General features: G+C 39.2%; 1 protein-coding gene across 1 annotated transcript in view; it reads right to left on the bottom strand.

Annotated features, from left to right (window-relative positions):
• LOC121874842 overlaps positions 1 to 24,849 on the bottom strand; it is a 30,941-nt gene extending 6,092 nt beyond the window's left edge. Inside the window, exons 1-5 of the mRNA XM_042379126.1 lie at positions 24,508 to 24,849; positions 14,454 to 14,581; positions 6,227 to 6,304; positions 3,667 to 3,799; positions 1,188 to 1,259 (exon numbers count right to left, since the gene is read on the bottom strand). Of these exons, the coding sequence (XP_042235060.1) occupies positions 1,188 to 1,259; positions 3,667 to 3,799; positions 6,227 to 6,304; positions 14,454 to 14,581; positions 24,508 to 24,589 (493 nt within the window). The 5' untranslated portion in view covers positions 24,590 to 24,849. The remainder of the gene's footprint in view (positions 1 to 1,187; positions 1,260 to 3,666; positions 3,800 to 6,226; positions 6,305 to 14,453; positions 14,582 to 24,507) is intronic.
• Between the last annotated feature and the right edge of the window lie 274 nt (positions 24,850 to 25,123).

Below are 25,123 nucleotides of genomic sequence, written 5' to 3'. Positions count from 1 at the left end.
TGTATACAGCTTAAAAGCTTTCGCCTTCGAGAACTTAGCAGTACATTTCTATGGACTAAATGGGTTTATGCAGTCCAGCTCTTTTTCTGTACAGTTAGAATATTTCAAATCTAATACCTCTTGAGGCACTGACAATATCACTCCTCTTCGTTTACATCAAGCACTGATTACTTGTGACCATCTTGTTTACTGATCCACAACACTCGCTACTTTGCAGAAATAAACTATGTCCCACATTTATTGATTCTAAGTTTTATTTGGACACGCTATTTCATGTGGCTTCCTACTATCTTGCTCCCTTTAGTATCGTACTGTGAGCCTTTCCTGAGAGTTTCTCCAGATGCTTGTGAGAGAGCCTTATAATGCACCTAGGGTCTGGTGCCTTCCTGCCCTCTTAGTTCTTCTTGTTTTTCCCTTGCCTTCAGTTTCCTCAATTATATATATTTTTTCTTTCCAAAAGGACTGTTTGCAGAAAAATAATATGACAAGTTGTGTCTCCGCCTCCTAATATTGTTTTGAGACAAACATTACAAACAATGTTGGTTTCAAATAGCTATAGACGGCAACAACGTCACTTTCAATTATAACAAAATGCACATTCCATAATCAGTGTGTCACAAGTATCGGTAGACGTATTATATCCTTCCCACCGTGACAGGAGCTAATTTAAAGCTTCTTTACGCTGGTTCAAACTCTCAAAACGAGCTCAACTGAATCACATGAGTTTTACTGACTCACTGTCACTGATACCCTTCCCTCGGCTGGGATTTTTTTTACAGTGGTGCCACATTGCTCGGGGAGATCAGGTTCACTGTTAAAGCTGGAAGTGGAGGCAACTGTACAGCCAGTCAAATTGAAAATTCAGTGTGAAGCAGTATCGACCCTGAATTAGACAAAACAGCACAACCGCACCAGACGACATTTAGGGTAGGTGAGTTTGGAGCCGCATTCCAGTAGCTCAGTTACACTGTTTCACACTAACTTTTGGCCCTGTGTACATACACACATACATACATACGGACGTACGTACATACGCGGTGGTAGCGAACCCTATTCACACACAGAGGTCCAGTGAGGTATTGTTTGCATATGGAAGTCCGCGCACTATATGAATTGATGAGATTACATACATACATACATACATACATACATACATACATATGACCTGTACATACAACACTACTTACCGTCTTTGGTGGAAGCGGTGTTATTGGCCACAAATACTTTACTCTTGCTCACGCTGATCGGCTGAGAAGAGTCTGACAAGAGATAAAGAAATAAAGTTGATTGTAATAACATCTCTTGTTGGGGATGAAGATGATCATTAAAGTAGTATTAGAGAATATCTTGGTTTTCGTCTGTGTGAAAATGATTGATGTTGTTTGTATGTGTTTCAACCACTAGGGTCTTTAAGCATGTATATGAGACCATCACACACACACACACACACACACAAAGCCTTGCCTGGCTACCAATAACTAAAATACCCGAATATATAAGAAATGACAACAGGGATTAACTTTAATTTACTAGTTATTATCGTAGTATTATACCAAGATTTAGATACATTATTTCATATGGTATTTTCAATTTGTCTATTTCCATTTAATTTCCAGACGTCTTACTCAGGATCTGGGGAACAGGTCTTATGCTTTCATTTATTACACTAACTTTTAGAAACTTTTAGATTATCTTCCTTACCAGAGAGAGAACCTTAATTCCTTCAGGACAATTCCATCCACCTGAGGACAGTGAGTTAGTCCATTAAGATAACCTTCAAGAGTACGACGACTTAATCCAATGAGAACGATGTCTTAACACTTTAAATGTGGTGATCGGTTCCTTCGAGTACGATATTATTGTACTTAGCGCCTTAAGCTGCCGTCATCTAGTGGGGTGTTGATGCGGTTTAATGAAAGTCTATGTTCAGGGATCCGACACGAATAAAAACCCTTATTTAATGTTACTATTCACCACCGAGACCACACAATGAAATTACAAGAAGTCATAGTCTTAAAACTGCCCAAGACTTGTCCACATACCAAGTTAAGACAAGACAACTTCTCATTACGCACGGTGGTCACGTCTCCAAATGTATTTAACTTTGCCAAAAGACGGAACAAACACCAGGCACGACAAGATGTCATGTTCGACTACAGGCTTGGAATATCCATTAAAAAACCACTTACCCTCCAGCCTTGATGTCGCGTAATGTCAGAGAAGTTGATGAAGCTTTTGTCAAGTATATAACCAAGTAAACCAAATACTAATTACTTTGACACATTAATCTACTACAACCAAGAATGACTGGCATTACTAAGCGACGGTGAAGTACATATGAAAATATAGAGCCTTTATGAGTGATTTTCATTTTTTTTTTAATATTGATGAAAATTTGAAACTCTTCATTTTTCTTTATGCGTCAATCAACAAATAGCAGTGTAAAGTTTTATTCCATATACGAATTACGTGTTTACTGAGTGAAATATAGATTCCAAATATAAAAAGGTAAATTATTTATCGGTAATATATATTGGAGATGAACGCGTGCAAATAATAGTTGTGTTACTATTTTTAATTTGTCACCGTATTTTCCTCGGAACGTCCAATTAAACGTGTAACACTGTGTATGGTTGACACTTTATTGATTTAGAGAATTTTATTTAGTTTTTATTCCTGTTGCATATTTACTGTTTTCCGGTCAACGTTTGGTATGGCTGCGACCAACGTGTACTATTTAATGTTATGATAAACTTCTTAATATTAAAAAAAATGTATAGGAATACTTAATACACGGGTTAACGCAAGTAATAACCGAGATAATTAAAGGTATTTAGCCAGGTATAACACAGCCGGTGTCCCTTACCTCCTCGGTGTATTGCACCGCTACTGGGAATTTAACTCCAATTTGCATTCATCCTAATTTCCAGTTTCATATAATGGTCCAACACGCCCGTGGTTACACGGCACGCAATGTTCCCAGTCATTGTTAATGATATAGTGTTATTAACCGCTTGGAGACGTAATGGGGGAATTCTTGTTGATAGTTCAGGAGATGTAATGTAATGTTATGTTTAAAGTAAATCATGTTCATGTGAAAACCAGAGAGATTGACTTAGGTAGTGTCTTAGGTTGTATAATTTTGTGAACTGAAGGTGTCATGAATCACACTCACACCCTATCTCCTCTACACCACAGAAGCCGACTCGAGTATTACAACGAAAGAATATAGGATGTCCCTACCTCCCTCCCTCCCTGCCTGCTTCCTGCCTCCCTCCCTGCCTGCTCCCTGCCTTCCTTCCTGCCTGCTCCCTCCCTCCCTCCCTGCCTGCTTCCTGCCTCCCTCCCTGCCTGCTTCCTACCTCCCTCCCTGTCTACTCCCTGCCTCCCTCCCTTCCTGCCTACTCCCTGCCTCCCTTCCTCCCTGCCTGCTCCCTGCCTCCCTCCCTCCCTGCCTGCTCCCTGCCTCCCTCCAACTCACAGGTCTCAGGGAGCAGGCAGGGAGGGAGGGAGGGAGGGAGGAACATTTTCCTGGGACACCCTATATGTACTGAATGTCTAATTGCTGAAAATTAGTTTATTTACTAATCTAAAACATTCGCTTATAGACTATAGCTAATGAAGCAACAGTAATATATTATAACGTCAATACCAACATGTACTTACTATACACATTAAGCATGACAGGTCTAGAGAGTTTAGGGTCAGTGTTAATCTGACACTCATAGATGCCGGAGTCTCTCAGCTGGGTGTAGGTCACCACCAGCGGCCACTGATCGCTGCCGGGGCTGTGGACCACCTGGGGGAGAAGGTCAGAAGATGGGTATTGTAACAGTCTACGATCATTAATAAGGGAGAACGGGAGTTAATTTCCCGTGTTAAGGATTGAATTACATTAAGGGAGACAATAGGACTACCTGCAGCTGAGTTACGATGTTTTGGATTTGTCTTTTAAAAGTCACATATCTTATTAATTTATTTTCTGGTCTAATAATAGTGTACAATTATTCCACGCCATTATTTGCTCTCGTTTTAGAAGAAATGACCACGTGGAATTCAAGTCAACACATGTAACACGTTTCATTTGGGTTCACAAAAGCCAGCAGGCACTGGTCAAATGTTTTCTTTTTCAGACAAAGGACATATTGCCTTTGAGTATAGAATTCCGTTTCCCAGTCGTACTCACGCCCAGAGAAAGAGAGAATTGTACAAATAATATGGGAGGGAAATAAACAATGCCAAACAATCAGTACATCAGCATCGTTAGCAACAAGGAATAGGGACAATACATCACCGGTAAACTCTGCGGGTGAGACAGAAATAAGACAGAAATTGGACAAGATTGGGAGCTGCAGCACCTCGGAGGAGCGTCCACTTCTCGTGGTGTTATTGGGACCCAACCTTAATCTGACTTAACCCCAGGAGGCAAGATAATGCGCCGTCTGGGTAATGAGGCTTTGCTCTTTTGGGGTTTTTCTAATTTGTTGTCTAAGACTTGACAGTCCCGTGGAAATTGTCCGCAGGTCCGCCCCACACCGAGAAGCTCTCACTGATGGGTCTCTGCTGCCCTGAGTCACACCCTGACTCTCAGTTACAAATTACCAAAGTTAACCTTCTGTAAGCATATTTATTTTCTTATTTACTGATTTTAGAGAGTCCTCATCTATTGTTTACGTTTTAAAGTTCTTAATTTGTTTGGTCATGTTCAGAGGAATTATTTTTTAGCAGAGTCAAACTATTTGATAAAATGTTTATAGACAGATAAAATTTTTTTTACACTAACACGCCTCCAAACACACTTTACGGCGGTACTGTTGAATGTAGGAGATAGATTGGGTAATTTTATTTCATATATATATATATATATAATAATGAGGATATTAACAATAGTAATTACAAGCGGTACTGAAATTTTTTTAAGTATAAGGAATACGGCTGTCGGTGCGAAAGAGAGAGAAAGTGCCTTTTGAAGGAAGTAAAATACTTGTGCCAGATCCAGCAAGATATGTTTACTGAGCCAGGATCACCCAAGGGTTAGCCAAGCCTCTCACCAGCTGAAAGGTCTTTGATGCTGGAAAGTGCATTTAGGGCTGGTCTGGGTCAACAAGAGGTCATGCCCTTTAGGTTGACATAGATATAATATAGTTAACGTATTTTATACAGATATTTCAATTAAACTAATCAACTATCACAATAGTGAGTAGAGAGAAACGTTAATGGGGTTACATTCTATGGCAGCTGTAGAAACAGGACACAGTCACTCTCTAAATGGTTATCCTGTAGTGGAAAGGTAATTCAACTGTGTGGATAGTATTAGTCGTTATATCATTTGTAATTATTTAATCGCACCTACAAATTGACCATGCAGTTCAGGTGTGTTCATATGTTCATGTTGATGGCAATATTGCACGATTTTATAACATATCGCCTGTAAATTATCCTACAGGTTATGAATGCAAATAATAGACTTATCAACAACACGCAGTATCATTAGAAAGAAAAGTGAATAACAGCACATAAGAAATAAATGCATCATACACCACATAATCGATACGCCAGCAATCACTCTGATAGGCTTCCAAACCTCGGTCAAAATACGAGTTCCTGTGGAGCACTATTGCCGTATACAATATTCGATTTACTTTTAAAAACAGAAAAAAAATTATCAGTGTTTAATATAATTTTTTAAGATAATATTAAAGATAATTATTGCATTTAAATTACTTATAAATCCCGTTGTTTATTGTACAAAAAGTATTATAATTGCTGTGTTTTTATTATTTTTTCATGGATATTTCGTCAATTTTGTGAGATTTTGAATTGCCAATAGTCTTATTGTCAATCATGCTCCTGGAACAAATGTTGCGGAAATAACTGATGATTACTATATATATCTTATAAATGTCATCAAACAATAGTTTCCTTGATACTGGTAGATAGCGAGAACCATCTATCACGTTATCTCCCCAACTATGTTACAAAGACTTCTGATCTTGATGGATGACGGAGAGGAAACCACTTTGTGTTTTATAATTGATGAAAAAGTAGATAAATAAGTTAATGGAGAGACTAAAGCTACTTTCTGCTACTTTCTTTCTCTCTCTCTCTCTCTCTCTCTCTCTCTCTCTGGATACAATCATAGATAAAAGCGTAAAAAGAACAAACAGAGAAATATAGACATATGAAAGTAAATACAGGGAAAGAGATGAAGTGTAGAGACACACACCTGAAATCTGTCGTCAGCTGAGTAGGTGTGGTGGCCGGTGGTTAAGATGTGAAGGTCTCGCCTCCTGAGCCACGTTACCTATATCAACAATAATAACAACAAGGCACTTAGACATTTTTGGTGGTTAGTTCTGTTCAATATAGTTCCGTACAAAATTAACTTTCTAAATAGTATAAAAATTAGTTCTGTTATGACTAGTTTGCCGCGTCACATCGTTCATGCCTCTGTGTTTATTTTATATGCGGACACGATTCAACAGGTAAGGTCTTCAAACATAACACACAAAATCTGTTCGTACACTAGACTTAAACATGTGTAAACTAAAACACTAGACAAAGGTATTTACAGGATTAAAAGACACAATTTTTTTTAAGAACTTGAGATTGACTTGGAGCTACAACACATGTTCTTTCACTGACGATCAACAAAGAGTCAATTTCTGCAACATTACAGTCAAGTAACACATTGGAATAACAATCATATAATATAAAGTTTGCGTATTTTAGGTTTTATATATGTTGTATACAAAAACTAAACTACACATCACAACATTTTCCAAGTAAATTGATGGAGTTTTTTTTACCTTAAGGATCAATGCTAAGTTTTCTTTTAGTTTCTTATAGCAGTCATATATTCTATAACAGTTACCTATAGCAGTTTAAGGTCTAAGGGAAACTCCTTCATATAACTTTATTTATATTTATACCTTAACACCCAAGGTAATTTATTTCTCTTACCTGTATTTTGTAGGATATATAAAGTTACCGCGTAGAATAGACCAGCTGACCTATATTTTAGAATATTAATAAACCTGGTAAGTAAAATGTTTGGACGCTCTTCATAACTACTTTAAACAATGAATTTTGTTTCCATTTTTTTCCCGAGTATACAGCGTTTATTTTAAAGTAATTAAACATATACACAGAGTGATGTTAACTAGTTCAAAGCTTAATAAGTGGTCATAGTCTAATTATTGGTTTGGCTGCAGTAACAATATTCTTTTTATTGAGACTCAATTTTTCAATCACTTTTAATATATGTTTGAAATGTTTATGTTTTACTGTTTTTACCCCGTTGTTAAAATAATCTACTTACTGTCGACTTCAGGAAATAATTAAATTTTACAAATGATAATAACATTAATAAAGTTAGTAAACAGTATGATACTCGTTTTCTGAACATTGTGTAGCGTTATTAACACACAGCCTTTGATAATCCATACTATTGACCTTTAAACTACGATATTAAACATTTCTAGTCCTATAGGCTGGTAGGATAAAGATTACCTTCCAACCTTAACTAAAATATATTCCAAGGTTAGGTTAGGTAGTACATTTTCACAACGTTGGTAGAAAAAAATAAATACCAATTAATTGATTTAGAACTGAGAGACGTACTGTCATAGACAATTAATATATTTTCTGGTTACCACTACACATGTAAAGGAACTATAATACCCGGGACATCTTTTGAAAGCCACACCTGACTGAAATCTAAGTTTTCACAGTATGTTCGACATCCTAACATCTGCTGATATCACTTGAGTCATGCGATACAGGAATGTCTCGCAGCAAGTACTTTACAGTGAAGATGTTGCAGCTGCTAAGTTTAAACTATGAACATAGACAACAAAATATACCTTATAAATGTTAGACGTATAAAGAAGCCTCATCTAATAGTATATTGCAGTGTCCTTCATTCTCTGCCTGGTGCCTGGGGGCTATGTGGCTCCCATAGTCCCAGACACTTCCTGGCTGGTGCCTGGATTGGCCACTACCTGCATATCTATGCTGTATACCGTGAGGATAATATTCGAGAAAATTGGATTACGTCAGGACCACCCTAGGGTGCATGTGGGAAACGTTTCCCTGGACGTTTATAGACGGACCCTCAGAATAGAATCTGACTAAGCGGTCACGGTGGATATAGTTCAGCTGCGGCCAGGCGCTTACCTTGCAAATTTATGCAGATGTGCAACAGGTTTTTTTTTGCAAATTGGATTAAAGTATTGATCACGAATTTATGTATCTTCCCCATGCATATGGAACTAAACGAAAATAAATGAGGAGAAGCATCAGGGAAATGCTTGAATATGTTATTTGTTTAGTCTATATTACGTATATATTTTCTTATACCAAATTTAGAAGCCCACTTAATCACACAATCTTTATTACCTGGTCACATCGTTGTTAGCGTTTGTTCTTTCATCAGTTTGTCCGACTGTCTTTATAATTATCTGTCTGTTTGCCTGCCTATAGTCTACACCATAACTTAGGAATGGAGGACAGCAGGAACTCAATAATGTGTAGCTCCTGTGGGAATAGACCTGAAATCTCTCTCTCTCTCTCTCTCTCCTGAACTGAAGGAGACCAAATAACCCACACCCAAGCTCTAGCAGCGCCAGAGCATCTGTGCTACCCAGTCTTCGTGATACATTAGGAAGTGAACCTCTCTAGGCCATCCAGTCTTGATAATTTGGGGACTGTTCATGCTAGTGTACATTGCCAGCAGCGAATGAGAACAACTACCGAATGTCAGTTTAAATAATTTTCAGACAGCAGTGCCGCCAATTGTGGTGTTAATTGAACTTGGTGTAACTGGATTGTTGCATCTCAGTTCAAGTATTTCTGACATTTCTTAAAGGAGATAACGAGTGAATTGTTACCATGTTTCCATGTCCTTCTCACACTTACAGTCTCGGTGTAGCTCATCCAACATCTCTTCTAATAATAATGAGCAGATAAAACTAAATACTGTCTCTCTTGACAGAAACGTCTTGCTCAGTTAAAACCTTAGTAAGAATGTTTGATTTTGTTTCCTTTCAGAGATGCACCAGACATAAGCATTAACTTCATCAAATGGACATCAAGGTCTGTTAGGCCTCTCGGTGCCAGTGGGTGACGCCACTCATGAGTTCAGTGCCTGAGGCAGAAGTAAGGGATTTTTTTTCCACTTGCTAAATTTAAAAATGGGATTTACGCTGAAACAGTAGATTTTTTTTTTACCCATTTTATGAACTGTTCCGACACTATCACACCTACAAAAATGAAAGTTGAATCTAACAACTTTTATATAAACGTATTTTTGTCATGGGAGAATTTTAAAACATTCATGTATGAAGCAGCGATGAAAAAATAATTCTTTGGTGGCTCCCTTTCTAGGTCGTAACTGAAAACCAAAAATATGCGTGTACAATGATGACACATAAAAAGTAAACGTCTATTAATATATATAACTGATATCCGTAGTGAGTCAGAACCTGTGATGTAAACAAATATCTCACCAGCTTGTCGTAAAAGACCAATTTGTTCATAAATATTTAGACTATACGAGGAGTTACACCTATCATATCTTAACATGTCTGTATACTGTCTGACGTCCAACGTACGTGACTTAACCTGAGATGACTCGTATATTCTATGGTGTACTGAGCAAGGTTAATTTCGGTATAGATTACATAGATACAAGTTAGAGGTATGGAATTGTACTGCATATATTTGTAACCTCGGGGCTCTGTTATGTGTTTCCTGTGAAGGTGTAATGGGAAGGTTCTGTAAAGAAATGAGGGAGGAGAGAAGATACTTCCTGATGTGTAGGATTAAGTAACATGAATACAGAATAGTAGGAGGTCTAACACTACACAAAAACTTGATTAAAAGACTTTCTAGTATTAGGGAAATCACTTAACTGGAACACATGTTCGACAAATACCTTTTAAGAGCACATTGTGGTTGGAGTTCCTTAGGACTGGGGCGCAATTTTAATGTTTAGGTTGGGACAGTGAACACAGGAAGCCCAAATAGGGAGTTTTCTTTACTTTCATTCCCAGAGAACCATTAACACTGACTTTATTGTTGTTGTCTAGCATCTGTTCTGGAGTTCCTGTGCGCTAACATCACCCCCACCCTTTGTGTGAGCTGAATATCTGAGAGTCACTTCCAAAAGTTTCCCTTTAACTTCCTCGTATCATGTGTCAGTGCTTGACAGCCAAGTTGTCAGGTTTATCCCGAATGCTGTATGTCAGTTTGTTCTATCTACCTATTTTTTTTTTTTTTTTTACTTTTTTGATACATATAACTGGACACTCCCTCCTCTAGCCTAACTGCAGTTTGGAATAGTTTTTATATTACATCCCTTCATACAGTTATTTGAGGGAGTCGAGTTTGTCTCTTCCACACAATTTTCCTGAAATATTGTCAATATTTTTATACTTCACGCCGAATTCCATCAACTTATATGACCCAATTCTAAAAATTAAGCACACACTAATATGCTCTGGGCTTTGGCTTAATATTCTAAACTCAAAGGTCTTATAATCCGCTTAAATACTGTCATTACCCAAAAGAATTATATCTGAAAATCATATTTTATATATTTGCTTCTATGAAATAATATAAGTTTGTTAATTGAGTATGCTCTGTGAGTTCTTTACAAGGACAGCTGTTTTTGCTACCTGTCTTAACTTTCAATTTCCAGTTACGAGTTATCTAGGGTCACTTGATCATCAATTCCGATGGTGTTAACTCATCAGTAGTTTTCTTAGTGTGTGTAGCCGTTATGGCAGATAATATTAGGCCTACTCGTCCACAATATGTGACTTATCACAGTCTTGTATTGCCACGTCTTCAATGTCCCCAACTTGAAAAAAATAGCTAAACAAGAACTACGTTACGCATTACCTGTATACCACCTGAGATACGGGCCATACGTCCCTCACTAAAACAGTTCCCGACTACCATTATTGACATAGCAATTACCTAACTTATCTCATATTTTTCCCCGTGTTCAAAGACGTACAAATTCAGTCCAACTAAAACTTTGACCACTTTGTAGATTTCCTCCGAGTCCTACATCAAAACTTTGCCACTGAATTATCTTAATAATGTCCCACCATAGAGAGCCTCAGCGAGAGGAGAACCAACCTCATGTTGGTGTGGAAGTAGTTTGATGTTTCGGGGAAGACGGTGTAGCTGAGTTGTTTCTGTTTGTATATTTCACAGGCGGCAACACGGAAGTTGGTGGTGAAGGAGTTTATGGAAATTATGAAGGTGGTGGTGGTTATAGTGGTAGTGGGGATGAAGGTGGTGGTTAGATATGATGAAGGAGGTGATGATAGTGGTGGTGGTGGTGATGAAGATGATGGTGGTGGTAAGAACAGTGTTACTTTTGGCAGTAGGGATGATGATGATGATGATGATGATGATGATGATGATGATGATGGTGGATGGTGATTTTATTGTGGTTATGACAATGGCGGTGGCAATTATAAAAGAAGAAGGGATTGTGGTAATGTTCTCAGACTTTGGTTGTTTGGTGACGCTAGAAACAACAGCTGTATCTTTAACTTCACGTATCTTCTATTTTATTTAACATTGCGGCCCCTGACACCAGACTCAAGCTGTTAACAACATCCCTGTGCGTGTTGCTATCATATGCTTCATACGAGAACTGACACCAACACAACCGGGAACAACGATTCTTTCACATTAATGAAAATTGAAAAGATGTTGTCCTTCGAAACGTTGAAAACTATGACGAACCAGAGTGACTACAGTCCTCTGAGAAGCGCCGACAGGTATTTCACGTTATCCAGGAGCAGTCCACGTGACAATACCCAAGTACTCCTCTGATCCTTTCTCACCAGGGACCTCCAGCCGCACCTCACATTCTCCTCAGTGTCTGGTTATCCTTGACACCTTACTTTTCATTCACTACACCTGAAGACTCTAGCTGACAGCATTGTACATCTCCCTATCCATTACACTCAATGAAATGTTTTCAGAAGCCATAAATGGTTGCAGTGTATCTCACCGTTACTGTGTTGGTTGGTGTTGGTTCGAGAATGTCCTGTGTTTTGTGTTTGCAGTGTTCGTTCCATTACCTTTTAAGCTGATTGTCTCGCGTCTGTCTCACCATGGGGATGATAGGGTTGTAGTTCTCCCTTGGCTCATATCCATAGCTTCTTGTGGCTCCAATACTCCTGATAGTCTGGCCACTGGCACTGTGCATTTTTTTACTATTTGTGGAGATGAAGAAACGGGAACAACACGGCAGTATTCGTTCATTGAAGAGTCATCATGGGCTTCAATAGTTCGGCTGAAACAGTATCAGATGGAATGCTCGAGGAAAAAGTCTGAATGGTTTGCCATTTGTTCCAAGTATCTCAAAAGAGCGCACAAAATGTGAAATAGTCCGATTAGGGTTTTCTATGACTGTTTGGAAATTGGAGAGCGGTTGGTTAGTCGAGTTTTTCCTTCGACTTATCTCGTCTGCGTTGTTCAGTCTCTTTATGATGTCTTCTTCTTCTTCTTCTTCTTCTTCTTTTTATCAGATTTCTCTCTATGGAACAACTTACAAACATAATCTTAACATCTCGGTATCTTAAGTCACCTGAACTTAACAAGTAAACATTCAATTAGTGACTTTTTTTACGTCTCTGAGAACAAGGCAACACTACATATACACGGACTGGGTTGCTGATGGTATGTAACTTTTGAATAGACTCTGAAAGAAGGTAAACTTGAATAAAATATATCATTTTCATCCCCTTCACCCGTCCCTTGTGCTGCTCTATACACAGTTGTTCAATTTGTTAGGTCATGTGGCACTCAAGGTATTATACAAATTGTTGACTTGCTCGTTACACTCTTATATACCGCTGTGCTTGTGTGTGTGTGTGTGTGTGTGTGTGTGTGTGCGTGACATTCTACCAGGCGAATCAGTGAAATAATGATTATACTTGATGGAAATAGAAATGTTGTAATGTATGAACACAAATTTCCAAGTGAGTATCAAAATGGAGGCTTTTATATATTTTGGATTTATTTCTTTTTAACATGAATATGCCATAAATTTCTACCTGACCTCTATTCTCTTTTACAAGGCTCATGGAAACTGTTCGCTCTTTAGACACGACTTTGACAATAAAATTAAATTCATAGAAGGTTGATATAATAAATAATATTACATCTCTCTAAAGCGCATGTCGTTCTTTAATAATATATTAATCTCTTGTCCAGCTGAATTTTAAATTAAATTCCATGCATGTTTTACTATTTAACATTACCAAAATGTCCAGCGTAGTTATAGAAATGTAGGCGGTTAGATAATAAATATTAAAAAGAAAGTAAATCAGTTGACCTCTCATTGTTACACAGTGAGGAGGGATTTAGCTGGAGGAGTAACAGGGATTATGTCCGTACTCCTTGAGGTGACAAGTGAGAATTACTCCAATTTTTATGGGGTGGTAAGTCTGCCTCGAGAGCGTTAAGCAAGCTATCACACAGTTCTATTAATGAAATCTTCATGAGGATTCCCTGTCTTGTTTTCTCTCTCTCCCTCTTCTAGTACAACGATTGGCATTGAGGTTAACTAGAGCATGAAACAGAGGATGCATCTCAGACTAAAGAACTCTATTCAGTACACAGAATACAACAGAGAAAGCGAGACAACAGGATCTTGCATAATACAAGACCCACAGGACAAGTCAGTACACGACAGGCAACGCAAAACAGAACACAATATACAGTAAACCAAAAGACTGAACACTAAACAATCAAAATGTGAACATAATGCAGTTGTACCCGAGGTGTTTGTGGGGTGCTTATTTCACACACACACACGCACACACACACACACACACACACACGCACCAAGCAGTAGCGTCACACTCTGTTAGACATGTGCCATAGCTGGAGGTCATTAGATAGGGAGACGTAAGGCTGCATGCTGACCCGTGCAACTTTAAGCGTGAGACGTGCTGCTAATGCCGGGTCCCAGGGAAGGGAGGAAGCTGTCTCCTGTTCTCTTGTTTCTTCACATTCCCTTGTTTCTCTTGTTTTTTCCTGTTTTCCTGTACCCTGCTTCCCTTGCGAATGTCAGTTACTCCTATTCCTCGTTGCTGTTCTTCATTTTCTACAAAAAGCAGTATATGTAACACTCAGCAACACGTAATAAAAAAAACAATCGGCAAGCTGCTCTGTAGATTATATGGGAAAGTAAGAAAATAATGGAAGGGGATAGATAAAACAACATACACCACAACACAGAACTATACGTAGCATAAATAAACACCATTTTAACTACAGCACAATTTACAAAGGGAGAACTGAAAACACGACACAAAATACACAGAACCTAAAACAATCACCGTCCTTTCGGAGTGAATTTTGACAGCATTCACTACTATGTTATTTGTGGGTTACATAGCACTTAATACAACACTCACCGCCCTGTCGTTAAGATGTAACACAACACAAGGCAGCCGGGCAGTCTGACCCTCCTGGACCTTCACCGTGTTCTCTGCCTCTCCGAACTCCGGCTGAGGACCTCTCCACCTACCGTCCGCACCTGTACCTGCAAAACACAGGTGAGAACATTATAGTTGTACCATTCTTTGCTTCAAGTCCTTCCTCCGTGTTAGTTTAGTGCATTTCCATCGACTCCGGACCATAGACGTTTCAGAACTTATATTTAATTATTCTAGAAGCTAAAATAAAGAATTTATATGCAGTCTTAGCTTCTAGTGTTAAAGATTAGTTAATCTTAACTTATCAACTATTTGACTAAAGGGTAAGAAGTTCGGCCACCAAGTTATAGTGCGGCACAGGGGTAGTCCAAATACAATTACTTAGAGACGAACAGTGACTCGTGGATATTAACATGACCATTGAATTCAAAAGAGGAGGAGGCGGCCTGTGTTAACATCGTAGAATTCTGTATAATATTTATTACCTTTGAACTACATTGGAACCAATTCTACTAAACTGGTTATAGTTGTACCGGATATAATTAACAGAGACTAATAATCACAACTATGCAGTCTTTGTCCAACCAAACCTTTGTAAGTCTATGTTGGAATGGAAGGCCAGACTCTTAGCCACTGAGCCACGGTGGTTGGTTCATATAGGGCCCATATAGGGAACGAACCCACGACATCCGCATTGTTAGAGTTGATGATACGGACCTCCAGCATTACCAGATCACCTTACAGGCTGATAAATAATATTCCGTTGTTGTTTTAATAATCAAGAAATGTGCAGTATCAATGTCACAATGAAGCTAGATATACTCACTCAACTGTACTAAGTTCTGGGTCCTGAGATATTAACAAAGGTTATAATTTGTTCAATAAACTGAAATTTTCTCTAAGTTTAATTTACTTCGTGGCCATCCAGGGTGTTCCTCTAATAATATATTCAGTTTACAGCTAAATTCACACCCTAATAAGTTAGTAACAGGGGGCCGCTTAGAATATATTCAACATTATCCGAGGTTAATGTTGAGTGTCAAGGACAAGAGCAGAGATTGCCTCAGTCCACACAGTGTTGTTTGCTTGTCACACTCGGGCGTAGGAGACAAACAGTGCAGATGGGGATGAGAGTCGTCATACGTCTTCATCAATATTCAGTCTCCGATATTACAGTTGTTAGATCAGCTCTGTCTTAGTAACATCAGGGAGCCAACTTGAATTATAACGTTAACTCCCTATTTTTTTTTTTTTGCCTATACCTCTGAAAGTCTTGCACTATCATGGGCCATCATGATCTAAGTGCTTACATGTATAGTTTTGTCCTCATGCGCCGCTTTCCCTGTTGTTGCTCCACGAGAAGTACAGTCATTTTTTGCCGTTATCATAAGTGAACAGATTTCTGTCCTTAAGGAAGTAGAGAACTGAGAGTTAATTTTGTGCGTTGAGCTTTTTGTCATAGATGTCATGGTCTTACGTGTTATAACGATGGAGTAATTGGGTTGCACAAAAAAAAAACTTCATTAATCACATTGTATCAATAACCCAACCTAATCTAACCTAAGCTAACGTCAAAATCTTTCACGAACACACTTTATAACGTCTGTCCAATTCAACTTTGTTCAGAAGGACGCATTAATGCAGCAACTTTCCCCAAAAGTTCAAGACTGAATATTGGATCTGCTGTTTTCTTTTCCATGAGCCCTTTGTATTTCAGATGAAAAGCCATGTGGAACCTAGAAGATATATTTTTGTTTCGTGTAAAAGTTGTTCTCCGCTGCTGACAATGGTATTACTGGAACAGATTTTGTCCTCTTGTATTGTCCCTCGCTCTCTACGGTTTATAGTGAGACACATTTCATGGAAGATGTTCTACCTTCCGTATTTTGTATATCTAATATTACCTATTTGAAACTTTTCACTTCCCTCAAATTGCACATTTAATAGCAACAGTGAATACAGTAATAGCAGCGGTGAATAAAGTGTTAGCAACGGTGAATAAAGTAATCAATGTAAAAAGTAACGAAACAAGATGCAGAATAACGACGCTTTTGTATACTAAGTGTGAGTTAAGGTGGCGTCGCGTGGGGTTGTCAGGTTTGCCTGAGGACTCGTCCCTGGAAACTGAGAGCCGGTACCCATCTGACATCCCCCCATTGTGGCAAATTAATCAGTACTACTCGCTGATGAAGTGGAGGCGTTGCAGAATATAGTCCTATCATAAAAAATCAAGGCAACACACACACACACACACACACACACACTCTCTCTCACTCTCTCTTTCTCTCCGATATAACGACATATATATATATATAAATATATATATATATATATATATATATATATATATATATATATATATATATATATATATATATATATATATATATATATATATATATAATTGTTATAATCTTGCAATTGTACACGAACAGCGCTGGCAAAATATAACAGAAATATAATGGGCTTGAAATCTATTCAAGAGAAGTCACTTGTGAACCGAGGCCACAATTCATGAACGTTGTAAGATTATTTTTTTCCCTGTGGGATTGAAGTATGTGTAATGTTCACAGGACACAGCAATAATAGTGCACCTGGTCAACTAATTGTGATATAAAACACATGAAAGCTCTGAGATGTTGGTCATGAAGACAGAACAATGTTACAATCCAATTAGGATCATTACTGAATCAACAGAGGTGAACAGACCAGAAGCTAATATGATGAGGTGGAGGGGACACACGACAAAGGAATGAAGTGGACATGCGACAACTAGAAAGGGATCAGAGAGAAAAAGGATGTACACGACAAAAAAAAAAAAAGAGAATGAGGAATACTCTCGACAAAGGGATAGACGAGATAAGTGAAACACAAGACGAAGAATAAAAGGCACAATGAGACATATCAAGCTTGGGATCTCGGTAAGACAAATATCATCAGGGTGGCGGTAGAGGTTAATGGCAACGGGAAGGAATTTACCAATATGTTGGGATGAAACGACGTCATCAGGAGGGAAACTGGAGATGGTGTTTACGTTTAACGCAGATGAGGACGAGGGCCACTTCGGCCATTATATGACGTGAAAATTGGTGACAACAGAGGACATTTTGGAGTAAGACCAGACAATAGGAAAACCAAATTTGGTCCACTGTCAAAATAGTTATTTATATAACGTTTAGATTGCTATATTCCTCGTAGTCTTAAATTATTACATACCAACACAAAACACAACTTCCAAACGACCCTCATTATCATACACATCCAGTTTTCAATAATCACCAGTAAGAACAGAATATCCAATAAACTTTGTACTAAGGACCACTTTTATGGCCCAAGACGATGGAGTAGGCACACTACAGCCGTCAATATTCTCCCACGCCCCAAGACGGAGAACCAGTCACACTCCAAACTCTTAAGCCGCGTCTTTGAATTTTTGCATTGGTTTTAAATTAGGTAGCTTACACTGGCGCATGACGTAGCACACGTGCTTAGCGTGCTAGCCCAGCTTTCGGTGTGAGACGGCCTTTGTACCCCACCCAGATTCCTAGACCGGGTTCAGCCATGCTCCAACTCCCACACTCCTCCCACGCTCCAATATGGGTTGAGAGAGAAAAAATAAATTAAATAAACCAGCGCCATGAGACTAGATTATGAATGGCAGAAGTCAACCTATCCGTCTCGGAAGTATACCCATGAACAATTTACTCCTCGAAACACTTTATCTAGGTACACCTGGAACAAAGCACAGCTGATGACTCAGGGAAGAGTGAAGACGCGGTAATGTATTACTGAAGTAGGGTGCGGCGCTCAAAGGATAATGATGTTGTGTTGGTAATGATCCCGAGGGAGGAAGATCTCGCACTCCGGGACTCTTACAGTGATTTACTGCGTCGGTGTTGGCAGTGTTGAGTTTAAAGACGACGATCTCTTTGATGACCTCCGGTATTACAGGGTATTAAATAAGGATGCATTATGGATTGGGCTCATCCTTAGTCCTGTGGTACGGCGTTGATACCACCTGGATGTTGCATGGTAATAGACTCAGTGTTTTACATAAGACACCACCTCATTGCTGTTATTTACTATTATCAAATATAATCATCTATTGGATATCTGTAGCTTTATTTGGAAACATTACTGGATATATCTACGTATCTGTGTTATATTTGCATTCCATAAATAAGGAGTTACACACAAACACACACACATTTTTTTTTTCAATGTATTATGCATTTGACAGGAACTTTGTGATTTCGGTATCAGCTGTCCTCGATGGCTATAGTATAATTTTAGAGTCAATGTGAAAGTTGTCTTACTACTTGTATTTCCAATTTCTTCTTCACCTTATTAAAGTCAAGCAGTCCTCCTTGCTACACACAGAACTGTATCATAACTAAATGAGCAACGTAAGAGAAACTCCTGAAGGAAATATTGTACTGATTTAACATTTTGACTGGAAAATTTGTTAAACAAAGAAAGTTTAACCTAGAAAAACAATTCCTTGCCCTTCCGTGTAATAGGACCTTGCTCAGAGAGACCCGGTGTATTTGTGAAGAAAATGACCTATTCCTTTTTCTTGTCACCTTCACAGTGTTGTTTTTTTCCGGATGGACCGAGATGATCGATATATCTGCTGCTTGTGTTATGATATTGCTTACTCATTTCTCTCTCTCTCTCTCTCTCTCTCTCTCTCTCTCTGTTTTTCCCTTACATATTTTGTCACCTCTCCTCCTCCAACACAATACAACGGACAGCACACCATCATCGACACACTGATTACATTGCCATTTGGAGGAAACGTCCACTACCTTGACGAAATGCTCTTAGATGTGATAATTTTTCTATTAACCTTTTTAATTATTTTTTTATTACAGTATTTCTAAGGATAAATAAAAAAAAAATATCTTGTCGCAGCGAGTAATATGACCTAGAAACATGTCTTCCAACTGGCACAACTCACTTGAATACTTACAACTCTTGTCAAATTACAGAACACAATGATTCTCCATCAGTGATTTATACCCGGCAGTTTATGGGAACACTATACGAGGCGAGAGTTAAGAGGAGAGATTATGAAATGTGTGAGTGTCACTTAAGAGAGTTGAAAGTGCCACTTGTGAGGAAGAGACGGCAATGTTACTCATAATTAAGACTCACAACTGCGAGAGAGAAAAAAAAAAGCTACTTGTAAAAGATTTTGAGTTGGCCTTTATGGGAAATAAGAGTGACACATATAAGAGGTGTTACTATAAGGATCAAAGTAAATTGCTATTGTGTGTTTCTTCTCATATTAATAACCATTATGTACATTCGCTTCCCCACCCATCCTCTGTTCTAAAGCAAGTCAGGTCTGCTTCCATTATCATTTTCCTCACATCCTTATAGTCTCTCCCCCTTCATCGTCAGCCTTTCTTCTCTCTCTCCAGTTCATTAGTTCCTCTCCCTCTTCCCTCCCTTCCTCTCTCCCTTCATCCTATCCTTTCCCTTGCCTAAGAATTCTTTTCCTTATTTACCTTCATTTTAGTGGTTCATTTCCCCGTCATATTTCACCATTTTGTCTATGTGTTTTTTCTCTTTGTCCTGGACGGTCTTTTGACTCGTTGGATATTTATTATTTATTTTTTTTATGAAACTATATATTTTTTTCATTACCGTCGTATTCATGATCTTTACAATGCGATATTCATTAATAATTTCATAATTATTCACTTCTGTTGACTCTCCTTAAACTCACGCTTGGAACAGATGAGACGGAGGCGACCTTAAATGATTTTTCTTCTTCCTGAAGCGCCTCTCTCATCTTCTCTTGCCTCTATCCTCTTCTTTATTCCTCCTCCTCCTCTTCTTCTTCCTCCTCCTCCTCCTCCTCCTTCTTCTCCCCCTCCTTCTCCACAAGTCCTCATCTCTCATTTCTCCTCGTCTTTTATGCCTCTTTTCACTCTCACTCTTCCTCGTCCCTTATTTCTTTTCGTACTCGGGCGTCCCTAAATATTCCTCTGTCTCCCTTATTCCCTTACGTTGTCCTTAATACACTCTCTGCTCTTTCTGTAATCTCCCTTTCGTTTCTCCCTTCCCTCCTCCCTTCCTCTCTATCCTTCATTGGTCTCCCATCTAATGCTCCACTACTTTCCTCACCCCATCTTTCCTCTCTTTTTTTCATCTTCTTTTCATTGTTTCCACCATTCTTTCTTTCATGTTTCCTCTGTTCCCTTTTCTCACCTTCTTTTATTTCCCTTGATTCATCCCTCCCTTCTCACTTCTTCTGTTTCCTTCATCCTTGTTCTCCTTCTTTCACTTTCCCTTTCCTTCGTCTTCACTTCTCCTTTATCCTTGTCTCTAATTCCCTCACCAACCACTCTTAACCCTCCCTCACTCTCTCTCCTTTCCTCCATCCACCCCCCTCCTTTCTCTCCCTCGTCTTGCCTACCCTTCGTTCTTCTTATCTCCCCTCTCCTCCTCTTATTTATTCCTCCCTTCCTCCTCCTGTCCAATATGCGATTTGATAACGTTTACGGATATGGATGTTATCAATAAAGTCTTTGATAGTTTATGTAACTCTGATAATAACTGGGCAGATGCAGCAGTGTGGTGTAACATTTAAGAGTCAAAAGAGGATTTAATGTCTCATAAGAAAGAACAAATGTTTTAAAAATAATGACAAATCTCCAGGCTGTCTTACCCTTTATCTATTGACTGATGGATTTTGTTCACTAGTGAGGGATGTTTTTTCTCAAGTGTGGCTATAAATGTAGCCTATACTTTACCGTGTGTTGGAGACTAGGCAATGTTTTACCGTGTATAGTATAGTATATAATATTTTTACATTACTTTAGCTTGAGGGGAAGTAAACCATTTTCTCACCCCAAAGACTTCCTTGATGACGAAGTTCATGAAGTTACTGGCTGGCTCAGGGAAGCTTTTATAAAGTGGAGGAAAAATGAAAAATCTTGCTCAGCGAACGTGAAGACTCATGCCAGGAGAAGATGCGCTAGTGAGGGTCATTACTGTGATCCAAGAGGGTGATGCCCCCAGTGAGAGTTAACCCACAGATACGCCTTATGAACAACTGGTAAATTCTGCTGTTTCCTTGTGTAGTTCTTGCAACTTAGAGTAAAAGGAATAAAATATGAGGTCTGTAAGAGGTCTACTGCAGAATATAATCTACCATTTAGTCTTAATAAACATGTCTGAAGTATTCTAAATGCATATGTCTTGACTAATTTTGTATTCACCTCAATATATTTTTTTCCTTAATGTGCAACTATAAAATCATTGAATGGGGAAATTCCTGTAAAATACTCTTGAGAAACTGTTAAGACATAATATATCTTCCCAAGACCCATTTATAAATTTCTTGTGTCAGAAGAGACTTAAAAATTTTGGATTTACGATCACATGAATGATTTTGGTCATCTGGGCGTTTGGTGTGATGTTAATTAATCTGCTTCAAGGTGTATGTATTGTGGGGCCCCTGATGCGTTAATTAAAATCAGTACGTGTAGAGGATGTTATCTGTTGTCTGGTATTTGCACGTTCTCTTCTCGGCAATGATCCACAGGAGAATGATATCTTTTTGTTAGGAGAAAGTTACACGTACGGTTAAAAGGATCGACTGTTTTCAAGAGCACTTCTATACTTAATCAATGTCTTTGTGAAAATATCATTATTTTTTTGTTTAATGTTTTTCTACACATGTATAGAGTAGATCAATAGCAATGATGTGATCTTCTGTACTCTTAAAGATGATTATATATGTATAGTCGTTGCCAAAGGTTCGCAAACTCTGATTTGTAGGATATGAAACATTGAAACTGTGAACTGTTGCGTCTAAACATTCATAAACAAGTTGTTCTGTTTATCAGCAGATGGCGCGCTTCTCAATAGTTTTTGGTGTATGTGCGTGTGCCTACATGTATGTTTATGTGTATGTGTGTGTGTGTGTGTGTGTGCGTACAGCCACAAAGAGGGTGGTGAAATGCGTCTAGAGTGGCAACATTATGTTTGTGTTAAGGTGCAAGCACTGCTTGCTCCCTCTCGCTTTTAGCTGCCGCCGCTGGCTAGCCCTCGTGGCGAACAGGGAAGCAACTTGCATAAGTCTTCCCCTGCCAGTACACAGCCTCCTTACCATCAAGACTCCTGCTGTGCCTCCTAGTGGGCCCAGGCTAGATCAGCACGGGATCTCGGAGTAGCAGTGGGCCCCAGAGGGATGGCGCATAGGCCCACTGGCATGTGGATACATCCTGACGCCTACCAACCAGCGCCTCGCTGCCTTGTGGATTAACCTTGTCAGGTTAAACTCCAAACGAAAAATCTGTGATGGGGCCCCGCATCAGGCAGGCATGCTTACAGAGCTCCAACAAGACCCCCAACGGCGGTATAGGCGGAAGAGGTGACCACCATGGAAACCCAACGACTACACCGGCGGACGAAGGCAATGCCTGATGGACAGGCTACTAAGGCGAAACCCAACAAACTGGGCTATCAGCAGTCCATTGCGACTATCCCTCTCCCCAGTCGTTGCAACACTTGCACCACTGGATCAGGAAAAGGGAGAGCCAAGATGTATGGTTGCAGCCTGTTCTCCTGCCTCACCACATAAATCAACTTACTCGCAGCCATCACATAACACATCATACCTCTCATCATCATTACCCCCCTCCCCCATACACCCCAAAAGTCCTTTGGTGAAAGGCGAGTGGCGACGGGAATCTCTATCCCACAACTCTGCACATGGGCGGCACAGATAAGATGTTCGTTTATTCACTGGGATCTAGGCAGCAGTGCAATCCGGTCCTGTCTGTGCGACTGAGCAGCGCTTTCGGGGAGCCACTCTGCTCACCCCACATGGGGAGGGGGCTAGAAAAGGTGCCCTAAACATCGCCTGCCTGAAACCCAACCTGACTCGGCAACCGCACCCAGTAAGGTCATCCTTATGCGGTCGAAAACACAACCAAAATCACAGATCCAAGCAAAAACAAACCATAATACCACTTATGGTCGCTGCATGGAATGTCAGGACCCTTCTGGATATAGTCACAAATGCGCATCCAAAAAGAAGAACTGCTCTTGTGGCAAAAGAGCTGGCTAGGCATAACATCGACATAGCAGTCATCAGTGACTCCCGGCTCCTAGATGAGGGCCAACTCACAGAACGGGGGCAGAGTAGATGGAGCCCTCCACACGTGCAACGAATGTGAACGACGCTGCGGGTCCCGTATCGGTCTCTTTAGTTACCTCAAAACTCACCAACCTAGGAGACATCCCTAATAACTCATATCATTGTATCATAGCTGGATGATCGTCGTGCTCGATTCCGAGTGACAGCAAAGTAGTAGTAGTAGTAGTAATAGTAGTGTGTGTGTGTGTGTGTGTGTGTTTGGACGGATATACAACAGAGTATATCATGTCGGTTATAATTACTCATGTGAACTTTGTTGTCTCAGCGTATGCGACAAAATCTGTTTCTACGTACAAACTTCTTTCTGGTGTCTGCTGAAATTCTCCTAATAGAGATTTTCAGCAGCCTTTTTCTCAAATTGAAGTTAAAATCCCTTTTCATTAGGTCTTTTAGATTATTAAATGCTGTTTGTTGGTCCAATTCTTGTTTTGATTTCTTCCGTATATCTACCATCACGTCATCGAAAATGTTTCCTACACTTCGTATTTCAATCTTCCCAGTTTCACTTACACCATCTAGGTTCCAATTCACTGGCAGAGGCCTGAGTCAATCAGCTATGCAATGTGGATCAGTATCCAGCTTTCAGCTGCAGTAATTGGCCCAAAGAAAAAGTATCATATTTTCATTTTTTTTTTACCGAGGAAAACATTTTGGACTCAGGAGTTTTCTATACAGCGCGGCAGATTTAGTGAGAGTTACCGTTGTAAGCCACGCAATGGCTTAACCACAAAGCTCATCTGTTCATTATTGATTGGTTTGTTGTCTATTTTTAATTAGAACATAGTGTAGTACCCAAGTTTACCCGACGCCTGAACGTACGTGTGAATAATGAAAGAGAAAAAAACAAACATTTACCTAGACAGCAGCAGAAGAGAAGCCAAAGGAGCGGGCAGCAGGAGCAGCAGTAGTAGCGGGAAGCAGTCATCAGTTTTATCATCCTGCTCTCAGTCACTCATCCCGCACCTGCTTCACACTGATCATGATATCTTGATGACGTCACCAGTTCCGGCCACCGCTCACATATGTCTGTATATCTTCCGCTTACTAGCAGTAGTTTTTTTTTTATATTAGACAAAATATTTAGAGAACTGAATATCTTTAACGTTTATTTAACTCGGAGAAACTTTATCGTCGTATTTGGAGTTCATATTATTTATTGAAGTATTGGTAAGTGTGATGTTTACTGCCGTCACCAACCTGGAATTGAGAAATATGATGTTTGTTAGTGGGTGAATTCATACATAAAGTGTAACGAAATGTAGTAATTAACTGAATAATGTGAAAAACAATCACTACAATGAACCAATAATTAGGAAGAAGCTAGAAAACTACAGTCATTAATTAACTAGAAATTAATTCACTTGCAAATAATTGAAGTTCTCATCGAGGAGTGAAAGATTTTTACTCGATAAAAAGAATTGTAGGTGTAGTTTTTTTTTTCCTATAATTAGATTTTGTTGTGAATAAAAAC

The sequence above is a fragment of the Homarus americanus genome, unplaced genomic scaffold (assembly GCF_018991925.1).
Source record: "Homarus americanus isolate GMGI-L3 unplaced genomic scaffold, GMGI_Hamer_2.0 scaffold56009, whole genome shotgun sequence".
NCBI classification, from domain to species: domain Eukaryota; kingdom Metazoa; phylum Arthropoda; class Malacostraca; order Decapoda; family Nephropidae; genus Homarus; species Homarus americanus.
The sequence above is the reverse complement of the archived record's forward strand: the minus strand, read 5'-3'. Positions and strand labels throughout refer to the sequence as shown.